The following is a 14,232-nucleotide window of genomic DNA, read 5'->3' as shown; positions in this document are numbered from 1 at the left end:
TTCGATCCAAGAAATGGCTTCTTCAACCATGAAAACGTAAAGATCAGATCAAGAATATATTCAAAGTTGCTGAAAGTCAAAATAATCGAATCATACTTGCTCCAAGTGTATACAAAACATTGGCTACGTAAATCTTACTTGTCTACGATCAATTTTTACGGTTAGAATGAAATAAATGATTGATCCAACTCCTATTCCACCGCGATCATTCGAATAAATGCAGGTCTAATGGTTGCACAAGAGTTCTTCATACCTACTAGACGTTTTGGAGGAGAGAAGAAACAAAAAACAAAAGGAGAAAAATAAGAGAGAAAGAAAGAGAGAGAGAACTAATCTTATTAATCCTCCTCATAAGGGCCTCTATTTATAGATGGGGTGAGACAAGAGTCATATCTCTAATATAAGAAGTTAATATTGGTTAATCTCTTTTATTATTAAAATTAAAAAATAAATTATGGGTCCTAATTTATTAAATTTTAAAATTAATTAAGCTAGAGATAAAAAGTGAAAACTTCTTACCCTGTCTTGGGCTCTAGTGACATGGTAACTTTCAGGGAGGCCTACAGACCTAAAGACTCATCAGAATTGGATGTTTAAATAGTTGATTTGATAGCTCTCAAAACTTGGATCATCGTGGTGGTCTTAGATTTAATCGTACGCACACAAAATGACAAGAAAATTTAGTTGATTTCGAAAAACGTTAATTTTTGACCTATAATTAGGCATGAACTTTGGTCAATGATAAAATGTTCAAATCAATACCAATTTGGGCACGTAGATAGTTGATTTTGATGCCCTCAAAATGAAGAACGTTAAGGTCAACTCCAATTTAATAGATGAGCCACTGATCGGCCAAAAATTTTATTGAAACAATAATGATATTGTTTGGTGCGTCCAACGCCATGGGGTCCAATCCAATAAGATTAGAACCAAGTCAAAAAATCATAATCTAAAAATATACAAATTATTTACTTTCTTGTTTAGTCCACATATTTTAGCTTTTTGAGTTATTATTGAAGTAATCTTCATAACTTGAGACAAAGGTTCATAATGAATCAAAATCAAGAATTCACGATTATAATAATGAATGCACCAAAAACTCATCATTTATTCATTTTAATTATGAAGAAAAAATCTTGGGTTTTACATCCTACCCCTCTTAAAAAGAATTTCATTCCCAAAATTCGATATAAGCATAAAACAAAAGAACTATACAAATATAGTTTATCACGCTTCCATTGCGCATGTTGATTAAATAATTTAACTTTAAAAATAAAATTCATGAGTTCCCAAGCCCTATAGTCAAGACTGTTGTGTGATGTACCTAGCTCTTTATTTATAGGTTCTTAATTTTTATAATATAATTCAATTATTGTTTTTTTTAATACAACCATCAAAAGCAAATAATTTAAATGAAAAATACTTACAGCGATATGCCGAATTGCTAGGTAGCTGTGAACTGCTGATGTTTTATCCCAAGCTCTGATACTAATTGTAATGTCCTGAACGATTTTCAACAAAAAATACCATAAATTTTTTTATAAGGTTGAATCTATTCTTTTCTTTCCTTTATTTTTTCTTTCTAAAATGTAATAATGCAATAGTCTCATCAATGAACATGTTCCAATCGTACCAAGTGCTATACGACTCACCTGAGCGCAAGCACGAGCGTGTCTTAGCCTCCTAGTACCAGATCCAATACGAAACCATCCATTAACGATTCTGATTGAACCGTTATATAAAAGAAATCATTAAACCAAGTTTTTCATCAATGGACTCGCCTTAATCAAATCAAGCTCTAGGGAGTCAGCCTACGCATGCACCGACGTTTAGTAGCCCCGTAGAACAATGCTCGAAGTTAAAGCATCCAAATAAAAAAATCCTTATGTTATTATTATTTGAGTAAACACAACGAAAAATGCATGCACCGACGTTTAGTAGCTCCGTAGAACAATGTTCGAAGTTAAAGCATCCAAATAAAAAAATCCTTATGCTATTATTAAGTGAGTAAACACAACGAAAAATGCATGCACTGACGTTTAACAGCTATCTCATTCAGCTTAGAAGATCATTACCATTTATCACAACATTTCATTTATTCATAATAAAGATTTACAAGATTCACGCTGGATCACTTGGTTTAGGAAATGTACGACCTCACAAGGAGTTACCGCCCTAGACTGATGGCTTGTGTGATCTTGAACAATGCACTTTCTCACAGGAATATACCGTCTTCGCGAGCTACCCGCTCTTAGACAATGCACTTCCTCACAAGGACTTACCGCTCTAGCCAGATTACTTGATCTGGTCATACACACCCTCACAGAGAATCTTTTGAGAACAGTTACTCAATGGGTGTCATATCAATGAAAACTATTGTCATACATGCATCAATATAATTGACCACTCTCAGGGTCGATAGACACTTATGCATTCATTTCAGATGCTTTTAGATGCACATTCACACATGCTAAACAAGGATGTGCATGAATAAAAACCCTCAGATGCATGTGCTTACATGATCATGCAACATACATGCTTCCATTCATGAATCATCTCAAACTAAACATGTGAACACTCATGCAAATATGTACATGCCAAAATAATTTAATTTTCAAGTTTGCACATGCATTTGTAAGTAACATTACATTAGAAACATGATCTGCATAGTTAATTCATCACAAGCATGCGAAACCCAATTTTTATCATGCATATCGCCCAATCTTTCATTATAGGCAAATCTGAAAATTTAGTACACTATACTAAAATTTTATTCGAGCTTAAATAAGCCTAATTGGTATACATGAACTGAAAATTTGTCATGTATAAATTTGAAATCATCTATGCAAAAAATTGGACATATAATGGAATCTGATGCATGATTAACATAAGGCACATCATGGACATTTTAACATATAAAAATAACATGTATTAATTTTTTTATATATAAATTTTGACCAACCGAACCAGTCGGTTGGGTTTGGCAAGCCCTTCACCTGCCTAGCCAAACCTGGTTCGACTGGGCCTAATAGGTCATGCTACCGCCCAGCTGAACCTGGTTCGGCTGGGTTGACAACAATCCAACATCACAAACAAAAATGTTATACGTTTTTTTTTCTATCTTTTTTTTTAAACACTGGGCCTGGCATGCCCTTCACCTGCCCAGCCGAACTTGGTTCAACTGGGCCTAATAGGTCATGCAACTGCCCAACTGAAACTGGTTCGGTTGGGTCGACAACAGTCCAGCATCACAAACAAAAATGTTATAATTTTTTTCTATCTTTTTTTTAAACAGTCTATGAATTTAACTAAGTATGAAAATACATAATATTACAAATATCACGTGTTGTTCAAAAATGAAAATCTCAACAACATACATGGAAAAATCAGCAAATAGCAATTAATTGTTTTATGTCAAATAATAACATGGTTGTTCAAAATAAAAATTTCAGAAATTCACAATAGGGGAAAAATCGACAAACACAAATTAATTTTTTTTTATGTCAAACAATAATATGGCCGATCGAAATGAAAGTTTCAAAAATTTACTATATGGCAAAACGACAGGCATTAACATGGCTGATTAAAATACAGATTTCAAGAACTTGCAATACGAGAAGAAAAGCGACATTCAGTGCCTAAATCCATACACACACACTAAGTCAGAGTACCTACCTCAAATGAAAAAAACCTCGAATTGATGTAGTGCCAGTTGGACTCTAGTGGTCGACCATGAATTAAGCTAACTATAATCACAAATTCTACTACCTAGCTGTAGCAAAACAGAGAGAGAGGTATATAAAAGAGTATGGGAAATGAGAGCTCACATAGGATTAAGTGAAAGATTTGGGGTTTCATCTTCCAAGAGTCATCTATCTAATGTAGTGGGGAGGGAGTTAAGCTCAAATGGTGTTCACGTATGGAAGGGTTAATGAGAGAGAGAAGTGGGTGGGGGTTAAAGAACTCAAAATCCCTTTTATTTTATCTAGTTACTTTGTAACTCATTAAGAAAAAAATGTGTTTCTGTTTGCTTTATTTTATTTAATGTTTATTTTTTTCCCTTTTCTTTGGTTCAAGTGAGGTTCACTAAAGAGAACGCCCCCTTTTTAACGTCTTACTCTTTCACTCACTTTATTAGTCAATATATATATATATATATATATTCCTAAGTATATACTATGTAATTATTGCATTTAATCCATCTCATATATTAAATCTTATATCTAATACTACTTTCATATTATTTTATATCATTAAATTCTGATTCAGTCTCATGTACATTGATCCATACTCATACCGAAAATCCTTTTGGATTTTGAATCTTAGAATCCAAATCTAATTTGAATCTTTTCGAGATCCGGATTCAATTACAAAAATTTGACCCATATATATCTAATATTTTTTTATATATCCTTTATTGAAATCTTGGATTTGTTTATGAACTCGATCCAGGATCCATTTTCCATAAATAGTGCATTTCAGATATTTTCGATATTGAATCAAGATCCGAATCCCATTAGATTTTAATTGGCGAAATTAAATTTTTTGATTTACATTCCTTAAAAACTTAGTTTATTTTAACTTTTCAAAATTTATTTTTTTAAAAACACCCATTTATTTACATAAAATTTTCTAAAAATTTTGCAGGTCTTACATGAGTGTTCAGCCTTTCCCATGAGACTGAAGATAGTGTACTGGGATGAAAGTCCTACACCAATGAACTCTGTCAGTTTGATGTTTTACTGTTGTTGTTCTAAAGGTACAAAGTTTCATTATAGTTGTCCAATGGCAATTGACAATATCAGCAGTGATTAAGGCAAGGCACCGTTTGGGATCTCCTGACCGGAGGGCATCCACAACGAAACCCTCCGTTTAGGACAAAGAGAAAGGAGCCCGGAAAAACCAAAGCCGGTTTCACGATTTGACTACCACCATGGATAGGTGGTGGTTACAACACCCACGTCGACGCCCACGCTTATAATGCTTTCCTCTTCTTCCGATGTCATCCCCATCTCCCACAATAACTCCCTGCTTCCTTCCCTATTTCCACAAGAATCCACCATCTTCTCTCTAAACCCTATAAAAACCCCTCCCCATCTCTACTCTTTCCCTCCCCTTGCCTCGTCAGCGTCTGATTCAGAGTCCCCTGATCCAGGGACTCGGGAGAATAAGACCAAGGCCTCAACTTTCAATGTTCTCTAACTCAAGAGGGTGAATGGGTTCTTAGGTGAAGAGAATTTGCAAAAACTGAGGATTCTAGAGAACTTCTTGTATGTTAGGGAATTGGGTCATGGGCATCTACAGATAAGGCTTATGGCCGTGGAGGAGATGGAGGAGACTGTCGAATTGCTCGTGGATTCGTTCGCCGAATTGGTGTGGTTGCCCTTCTCTTACGCTCCACTGTTAAAGGTGGTGGTGAAGCAACTTTTGATGAAGAGAAGGGTTGTGATTCCTCACGCCGTCATGCTCATAGGGTTGTATGGAACATATGTGTTGGAAGAGTCCTTTGGAATAAGAAAGTTGCGATTTTTTCCCACCGCTTCCACCGCCAATATATGCATTCTTTGCTGCCAATTGGTATACGTTGGTGGCTTGAAGTAGGGCCATGCATGAGCCACCATGGCACCTTCCATCTTCTAGATGGACGGTCTTCAACATGGGGTTTTGGGGCCAGCACAATAATTTTATGAGAGATACCCTAAAATGCTTATTGTACACTAATTTTCGGATGCCCACCAAAATTTCTATTTTAGTCTGTCAGTTACAGTTTTTATATTTTTCAGACGACCTTTAAATTTTTGCAGCCTTTAAGCAAGTATAACTGAGTGTAATGGCTGCACAAATTTTTTTATTTCTGACGACCTTTTTAGGACTAGCTATTTTGCTTATTTTAGGCTTTCTTTTTTCAAACATTTTGGGTTTGGATTTAATAATCTTACTAATTGTATTGGTTGATTTAAGCATTTGCATATAAAAGAAATTCAGAGCTTGTTTGTATTTCTGTTTTGTGAAGATTGTAGTATCAGACACTAGCTCAAGTTTATTGGTACCTGCTCACCCTAATACCGTGGAGTCAAAGCGTGAACCTAGTTCATGCACCTCCAAAATAGAGCTGTAGATCACCTCAAATACCACGTTTGCATGTCTGTTTGGAATCTGTAACTATGAAATCCGCACCCACGCAAACAACTTCAATAATGAATTTGAAAGTTTTTGCCCAAATTTTGATGGTGCTCCCAAAGAAGCAGGTGACAAGTACCAAATCCACTGGATCCGTTTTCTTCAACCGAATTTAATTCCGATTTCATTCGATCCGAACCCGCACCAGAGTTTACACCTAAAGCGTATTTGATACGCAACTACCCACCCACATAATGGCAAATAAATTCTGGCTAATTGAAGGCCATATTAAGCAAGTACTCCAAAGGCCCCGCCAAGTGCCAACGGCCATCCACACGCTTATTAGCGGGGAAAGTAAGCCAGATTTTAAAATCGTTATCTGCTTCCTTTCAGTCTGTGGAAGCTCTCGCGGAGCGCATCGTCGTCTTCCCCCTTTCCCCTCGAGAACCAGAGACAATCTGCGATTCCCGGGCCATTCGAAACCCTAATATCATCGTCCATGGCGTCCGTCGTCGTCTGCCGACTCTCGTCGCCGTTCCCTCGAGGCTTCTGCTTCCGTTCCGCTCCGCCTCTGTACGCTCGGAGCTCCGCGATGATCGTCGACTCGAGGCGATTCGTCTCGAGATCTCCTTCTCTGTACGCGAGTTCTAGGCTGCGGAGCGGCGTCGCATGTTTCTTCTTCCGGAAGGAACCCGATCGGATGGAGGATTCCCGGGAATGTGCGGAGAGGGAGGACGATCGCGTCGCGTTTGATCTCAACCTCGCCGTCGTTCTCGCTGGGTTCGCCTTCGAAGCGTACACGAGCCCGCCTGTGAGTTTCGCGCCGTTTTCCAGCCTTTTCCTTTCGATTTTCATTTTTTCTTTCTCCGTTTCTGGTTTTTGTGGGTCTAGTGTGCGATTGTTTTGATCTCAGCGTGGTTTCTTGATCGTTGAGGCAGGAGAACGCGGGGAAGCGTGAGATTGATGCTGCGGAGTGCCAGACGGTGTATCTCTCGGAGTAAGACAGTTTGATCGTTTACTATTTTCCTTTTTCCCAATCCATTTGTTTTTAGCATACTCACCGCCTACGGGTTTTCTTGATTCTAATCAAATTCGTGTAGGAAATTCATGATCTATTGTGTCGATCTTCCTTTGGAATGATTTGTACTCAACCGAGGTTCTTTCGATTGGTGAATTGTAGGGTTCTTTGTGTTTTAGATTTTGCATGTTCTCTTCAAAGAAGTTCTGGGTTAAGTGATGTATTTGTGTTGTCTGTGAAGGTTGACACACTTTTGTGAATTGATTTAGTTGTTAAGAGAGTCTTGGATACTTTCTCGTTTGTCGATTCTAATACTTCAAAAATATTTATCTGACCAGGCAGTTCCTTCGTGAGGTTTATGATGGGCAGCTATTTATCAATTTGAAGAATGGTGTGGATTTGCCTGCCATGGATCCCTGGGTTGGTTCCTTTTCTCCTTTATCCTTATCCTTATTGATTCATTTGTTGAATCGGAGTTTGCTGTCTAATTGATTTGGAGAATGTAGACTGGTCTAAAACGTTTTCCATCTTTCTTTTATGTTAAAGCTGATTTTGAGTTGACCAATATGATTGAGTTAGTAATCCGAGTGAATATTGGATGAGAAGTGCTAAAACTGTTTCTAAACCTGATGATCCTGACAAACTAGACAATGAGCCCTGCTAATTAACCAGAGTCAACATCTGCATTTTGATATCCTAAACAAATAGAATTATCTACCACAATGCACATTAACACCTACTCGATCTTTGGACATAGAAAAGCACTTTGGATGGAGTGATAGAAGATGAAAAGGAATCTTTACCATCTAGGGTAACTTCAATAAGGCACTGAGACACCTTTGCATGGTCATGAAGATGCTGGTTTCTTTTTATCATGGCCTCATGTGGACAATATATTCACCTATACCATAGTTGCATGGCAAACTATTCGTCTACTGCATCATACCATGCCAGGTCACTCCTTTGATCCTATCAAAATATTGTTTTTTACAAGTAACATGTAGATTGTGGGCTTCAACTTAACATTCAAACTTCAATTGCCGTATTCTATATATTTCATTTGTCCTGAGTAATGAAAATGTGTAAATCATATATGGGTACAATCTATTTACTTTGTCAGTTGGAGTTTATTTATATATGTATGTATGTATGTATGTATGTGTCATTATCTTTATTATCTTTTTTGTATTTTTGTCTGGATCCTTGTTCTTAGGACCGGTGTGGTGTAGCTAACCTCAGGCATTTTAGCCATCTGAGATTGAAATATGGGTTTCTAAATTCTGGTTCATCTCTTGATCATTAGAGAAAAATAAAACACTAACACTGTTTGGATGAGTTTTTTTGGTCAGTCTTTTTGACCAATTTATGTGGAAGTTCTAGGTGGCTTTGGGCTATATAATGTTTTTCTCAAGGAAATGCTATTATGTGAAAATAGTTTCTAACCTATGTCACATGGGTGCGGGTGCGGGGGTGCAGCACTTTCAAAAAACTTGGGTACGGGGGTGCGGCACTTTCAAAAAACTTGGGTGCAGGGGTGCGGCAAAAAAAATAAATAAATATTATATATATAATTTTTAAGTTTTAACAGTTAACAACATTAACACTAATGAATGTTCATGTAGAATGTACTAACTGTATGCATTAAATCGCTCGACTGTTACGTCTTTGCTCCTTTTTCTTCCATTTTGGCTAGAGCTAGAAGCTATGGCATTCAGTGGCAGAAGCAACCACCACCATCTCTCTAGAGCTAGAAGCTACGAAGGCATTCAGTGTCATCCATTTTTGAAATTTTGTGTTAATTTTGGCTTCACTAGATGCACCTAATGGATGTAGACACCGGGACTCTTAACTGTATGCAGCACATTGTTGGGTGAATTTAATGCATACAGTTAGTACATTCAATTAGTGTAGCCTCTAAGAAGTTCTTTCCCAAGACAAAAGTAACTAAAAATCATGTAGAATTAATTCTTCTTTTTCCATGAAACCCCTTTAAGTAACCATTAGTGGTAACGTCATTATTTTTTCCATGATGCCTAGGAAGTAGGAACATGTATCGGCAGTATTTACCAACCAAACACAGGTTACAAGAAGCAAACAAATACTCCATCAATCAGCCTTTTTTTTTGTCCAAAAATTGGACACAAATGACTCTGGGTGCATTGACCGCACTCAGGGTCCGGTTGACTGCACCCGCACGCTCACCCGCGTCGCGTCGTGTCGACGCGGGTGCGGCACCCGGTTCGCCGAATCCCTGTGACATAGTTTCTAACAAATGCATTTCTTACTCATTGGTAGTTTCAGTAATGTTCCATTTTGAAAATAATGCCACTTACTGATACAAAATTTCCAGGGAACAAGCGATCCTTATGCAGTCATACAATATGACAATCAGGTTGTGAAAAGCATGACAAAATGGGCGTAAGTTCAAAACTATTCCTTCTCAGCACTAGTTAATATGTTAGTGAAACTCAAAATTAGTTTCCTTTTTTAATCAGAATTTTCTGGGTTCTTCTTTTTCACGTGCATGCTACTGGAAACATTTTATTCTATCTATGTCTAACATGATTTATTAGGTTGCTTATAGTTTACCCTTGCCTTGTAATCTTAAGCTTGATTTTCTTAAACATAAAAGCTTCAGTTTTTTTATGAAAATTTTGGTCATTGGAGATCAAATTCTTTACCTAGGGTTTGGGGCATCATTGACTAAATTCATTTTATTACACTATTATGAATGCCTTTATCAAATATTCTATTTATCTATACTAAGAATGCTATTTATTGTGTTGAATGTGATATCATGGTCAGTAAAACTGCTATCAGCTGAAGGGTCCAGCTTGGCCACTAAAAGAAAAAAAAGGGGCATGGTTTTCATTAAAAAAGGGGTACACTTGTGCTTTGCACTCAACATCACAAATAAATCGTGTTGGTCTTTACCATTCTCATGGTATTATCTGTTATAATAGTGTCTGGTGCATGTCCATTTGGCAAGCCTGATTGAGAAAACAAAGCAAAGTACCTTTTGCCTGGTAGCTTTACATACAGGAGTATGTAGCTTTAAGCCTTGATCAGTCTGAATTGGCTCTGTGCTTGACCTGCTCTATACCAGGTTATATGTTGGAATTTTGGTTGCATGGTTAGTGGTTGTTGAGTTGGTTGATTATATCTGAGATGCCAGTCATTATGTGTTGAGAATCTTTTTCTGCCTGTTATGAGAATACACGTGCTTGGGCATTTCCAAGAAACTGAAGTTGTATGAATGTGTAAACATGACAGTTAAGTTTACTTCTTTGTTAAAAAAAAGGTGCTTTTTTCTGATTCACGTGCTGTGCATTTTATCAAGGATTGATTGTTGCCAAAGTATCAAATTTCACATATAATGCAAGTTGATCTTATGCACAGAGCAACACTTACATAACACCAGGTCGTCTTTAGTTGCCCTTGACTATCTGCACAGTACCCTAATGCCAAATCTAGTAAATCCTATGCATGATGTAGGAAGTTTTTGTTTATCAGATGCAGGGATTTGTGTAGATCAGATATTTTCTAGCCCGATATAAGGACAACTTGGAGTAGAAGAATATTATGTAGTTGTTTTTAACGCTAGGTATGTATTGATAAGATATTTTCTAGCCCGATACAAGGACAAGTTGGAGTAGAAGAATATCATGTCGTTGCTGTTAATGATTGTTATGGGTTAAAAGTGATGGGCAATTCTTAGTTTTCAAAGGAAGGAAGATTATGGGAAATGCTAGTTGTAAAACCTGGTAAAAAAAAATTTGTTTGGATCCGGACCCGGATACGACCCGGGTGATAAGTCGGCTGCGTGCTTATAAAAGCACGCAGCGGCAAAGGGGAGAAGTTTCTCGAAACCCCCTTCTCCTCTGCTCTCTCGTTCTCACTCTCACCCGACGCTCTCTCTCCCGTCTCTGTCCCGTGTGCGGCAGGATGCCGACGACCAAAGCCGCCAGCGGCCTTCGAGTTTCAGCGACTTCCTTGCACTCTCGATGCTGGAGTCTCCGATCTCGCCTCTCTTGCTCCTTCCTCACCGTCTCCCGTTGCTCCTGTTCTTCGAGCAGTCGCCGCCAGTCGGCGACCGAAGCCGCCGTCCATCCCTCCGAGCACCACCTTCTCCTTCGTCTCCGCTACCATCGACCTCCTCCTCCTCAGGTAACCTCTCTCTTCCTTCTTCTTCGCATTGTTCGGTCGACAAGGGGGGAAAAGCCCCCTGTTGTCGTCTCTTGTCTGCAAAGGGACTCCCTCCCCTGCCTTTTCTGCCCTGGCAGGTAGGGAGCATGAGCTCCCTGCCTCTGTGGCTTTTTGTCGGCAAGAGTGAGGTCCCTGCCTCCTGCACCCTTGCAGGCAGGGTGCAATGCCTCTGCATCTATGATGTCTGGGAGCAGGCCTCCCTGCCTCTGCCACCGTTTGTCGCCCGCATCCAGCAGACCCTGACAGGGGCCCTTTACTGTTCCAACTGCCTTGCTGCCTCTGTCCCTCTTCTGCAGGGAGCTGAGCCCCCTGTCTACCCTCGTATTTGGGATCCGGTACCACTGCAGGTCTTACCAGACTCTCTTTTCGTTTGTATTATGGCATATTACTAACGTTCTAAGCATTGCAGCTCGTACGACGGATCCTGCTCGCGCTCGATGACCCGAGCCGTCAATCATTTACGCCTGTAGGCGCCAGCAAGCTTGCAACTCCCCAAGGTAGGGGAAGATTGCACGAAGGACTTGGACAATTGAATTAAGTTCAATTAACTAAAAAAGATAATTAAATAAATATATATGCACATATATATATTTATTTATTTATTTATACGAGTATGCATTTAACTCAAGGACGCGGTTTCACGATCCTTGTCCTTTACTTTTTGTCATGTCTTTCTTTTGCCGCCGCGCTTTGCGCCTATGCTTCGCTCACGCATTCCTGCTTTCGGTCTTTATTTTGTCATCGCGCTTTGCGCCCAGGCTTTGCGTTTGCACTCTTGCTTACATGTCTTTACTTTGCCGTCGCGCTTTGCGCCCAGGCTCTTGCTTTTGCAAATGTTTTGTTACTGCCTTGCCATTGCAGACGACGCTCAGGTTTTCGCTCATTGCATGTGCCATAAAGGCATCCTCGTGGAGGATGCAAGGGGCATTTACCGCTCTCCCTCTTGCGACAAGAGTTGAGTCGGGAGCTTAGCGATATATTCTCGTCTAAGGAGAGGGATCCCTAGCAGGGATCCTGGCTTTTCAAGCGAGCAGTCCTGCAAAGTTGACTTGAGCGAACTTCTTAGCGGGGGTTCTGTTAAGAAACCTGTATCCTGTCTATCGAGGCTGGTATAGAGTCATGCGAGGCATGTAGATACTACGATAGCGGATGAGATTCTAAAAAATCGCATGCCAAATGTGGCACAAGCTGTTGGTTGTTTCAAAAGATAAATAATGTAAAAAGTAAAGTTTGAGAAACATTACATCTTTGTGAAACACTTCTGTTGAGGCTTTTATTGGGAAGCTATACCCCTTTCATCTTAGAGTACTTGTAGTCGTGCACTACACGCTAGTACTGCGATGATCGGATGAGACGGTCGTGCGACTTTGAATAGTGCTAAATGCACAATGCTGTAATCACATAAAATGATGACTGATCGCCTTCACAGGCTAGATGCTTGAGTGGTTGAACGACCACAACATAGAATGAGTCGTTAATTAAGCAACACCTAACACACCCATTCGCTTCTTGTTGTCTCTCAAGGGAGAGGATAGAGCGGTACAAAACTCCAATGGAGAGGTTGTTAACAACCACTCCACGGGCAAAGATCCGGCCTCCCCTGTCATTGCAGTTAGGGGAAGGGACTATCAGACATTATCCTAGGTGGTAGATCCCACAGACTTCTGCAGAAGTTGGATGCATCCGTTGCCAAGTACCTGCTTTTGGGGAATCCTCTCTCGGCTAAAGTTGTCCCCTTAGGAGCGTACTCAACTAGCTATTCGGGTTATTGAAAATACATAAAATAACAGATGCCCGAACTAGTCTCGGTTGTTTCTACGTTTTGCTTGCGCGTACCCGCAGGCCAGTAATATCGAAACATAAAGTCTGCTCACACTGGTTTGTTGATGAGTCATGAGACCTGCTTGTTGTATGGGAGTTCATAGCTTACGATCAAATAAATCGTCATGCTACATTTGACAGTTGCACTGCTTACTTGCTTTGAACTGCCTACCTGTTTTGCACGACTTACCTGTTTAACTGCATATCTGCTTTAAACTGCTTAGCATACTGAATTAAATGTACTTTGTTGAGATTAAGAGGTTTTAAGTTTTATGTTTATTTGATATTGTTGAGAATAGGTGGTTTTAAGTTAAGTCTTTTTATATTAGAGGCTATTTGAAATTATGTTTTCATAATGGGCTAAGATGTAATTATTCTTTTTAGCCTCTCTCTATTTAACATAGAGAGAAGCCCTAATAATGAAAGAAGTTTTTCTCTATGCAACCGTCTCTCCCTCTCACACACTCTCTCTCTCTCTACCTAGGGTTGGGTGCGTCTTTCAACATGGTATCAGAGCGGGTCTCCCTTCTGGGATGACGCTGTTGCTCAGGTTGCTCAAGGATGATGTTGGTAGTGAAGTGTGAAGCAGGAGTGGTGGCGCTGGATCGTGATCAGCCTGCAACCTGTGGATCGTGATCTGTTTGTGACCGTGACTATGTTGTGCTGAGGCTGCTGCTCGTGAACCAGTGATCTGAAGTTGTGACTTGGTATCATCGGGTATGTAAACCAAGATTGCAGTCGCTGCTTGGAGTCGATTTGGTAAGTCTGTGTTCAGTTTTTGGGTGGTTATAAACTTCCTGTTACGGTTGTGGGTTTCAAGCTGCGTGTTACAACCCTTTTCTTAAATCAAATCTGATCAACGCCACGTAAACCCTGCTGTGATTCTTGTTGAGTTTATCTCTGCCGTGATGCCGTGATTTCCTGCACTGTATTGTTGCCGAGTTCTTTATTGTCGTGGTTTATGTGATTATATGGCTGGGAGTATCGTGGTTCCTGCACTGTATTGTTGCCGAGCGCTTTGAAGTTCTATGTTTCTGCGTGCTCATACTATAGTTGGTTGTGAATCT

General features: G+C 39.5%; 1 protein-coding gene across 5 annotated transcripts in view; it reads left to right on the top strand.

Annotated features, from left to right (window-relative positions):
- Positions 1–6,457: 6,457 nt before the first annotated feature.
- The window catches only part of LOC149845609 (putative triglyceride lipase), a 269,765-nt gene continuing 261,990 nt past the window's right edge, over positions 6,458–14,232 (top strand). For 3 of the 5 annotated variants that reach the window (XM_089995863.1, XM_089995861.1, XM_089995860.1), the window contains exons 1-4: positions 6,458–6,931; positions 7,059–7,117; positions 7,477–7,558; positions 9,489–9,556. In XM_089995863.1, the coding sequence (XP_089851989.1) occupies positions 6,620–6,931; positions 7,059–7,117; positions 7,477–7,558; positions 9,489–9,556 (521 nt within the window). In that variant the 5' untranslated portion in view covers positions 6,458–6,619. The remainder of the gene's footprint in view (positions 6,932–7,058; positions 7,118–7,476; positions 7,559–9,488; positions 9,557–14,232) is intronic. The other 2 variants (XM_089995865.1, XM_089995864.1) reach the window with 1 other exon arrangement.

This window comes from Nuphar pumila, chromosome 2, assembly GCF_984573655.1.
Source record: "Nuphar pumila chromosome 2, dmNupPumi1.hap1.1, whole genome shotgun sequence".
Taxonomy (NCBI): Eukaryota; Viridiplantae; Streptophyta; class Magnoliopsida; order Nymphaeales; family Nymphaeaceae; genus Nuphar; species Nuphar pumila.
The sequence above is the reverse complement of the archived record's forward strand: the minus strand, read 5'-3'. Positions and strand labels throughout refer to the sequence as shown.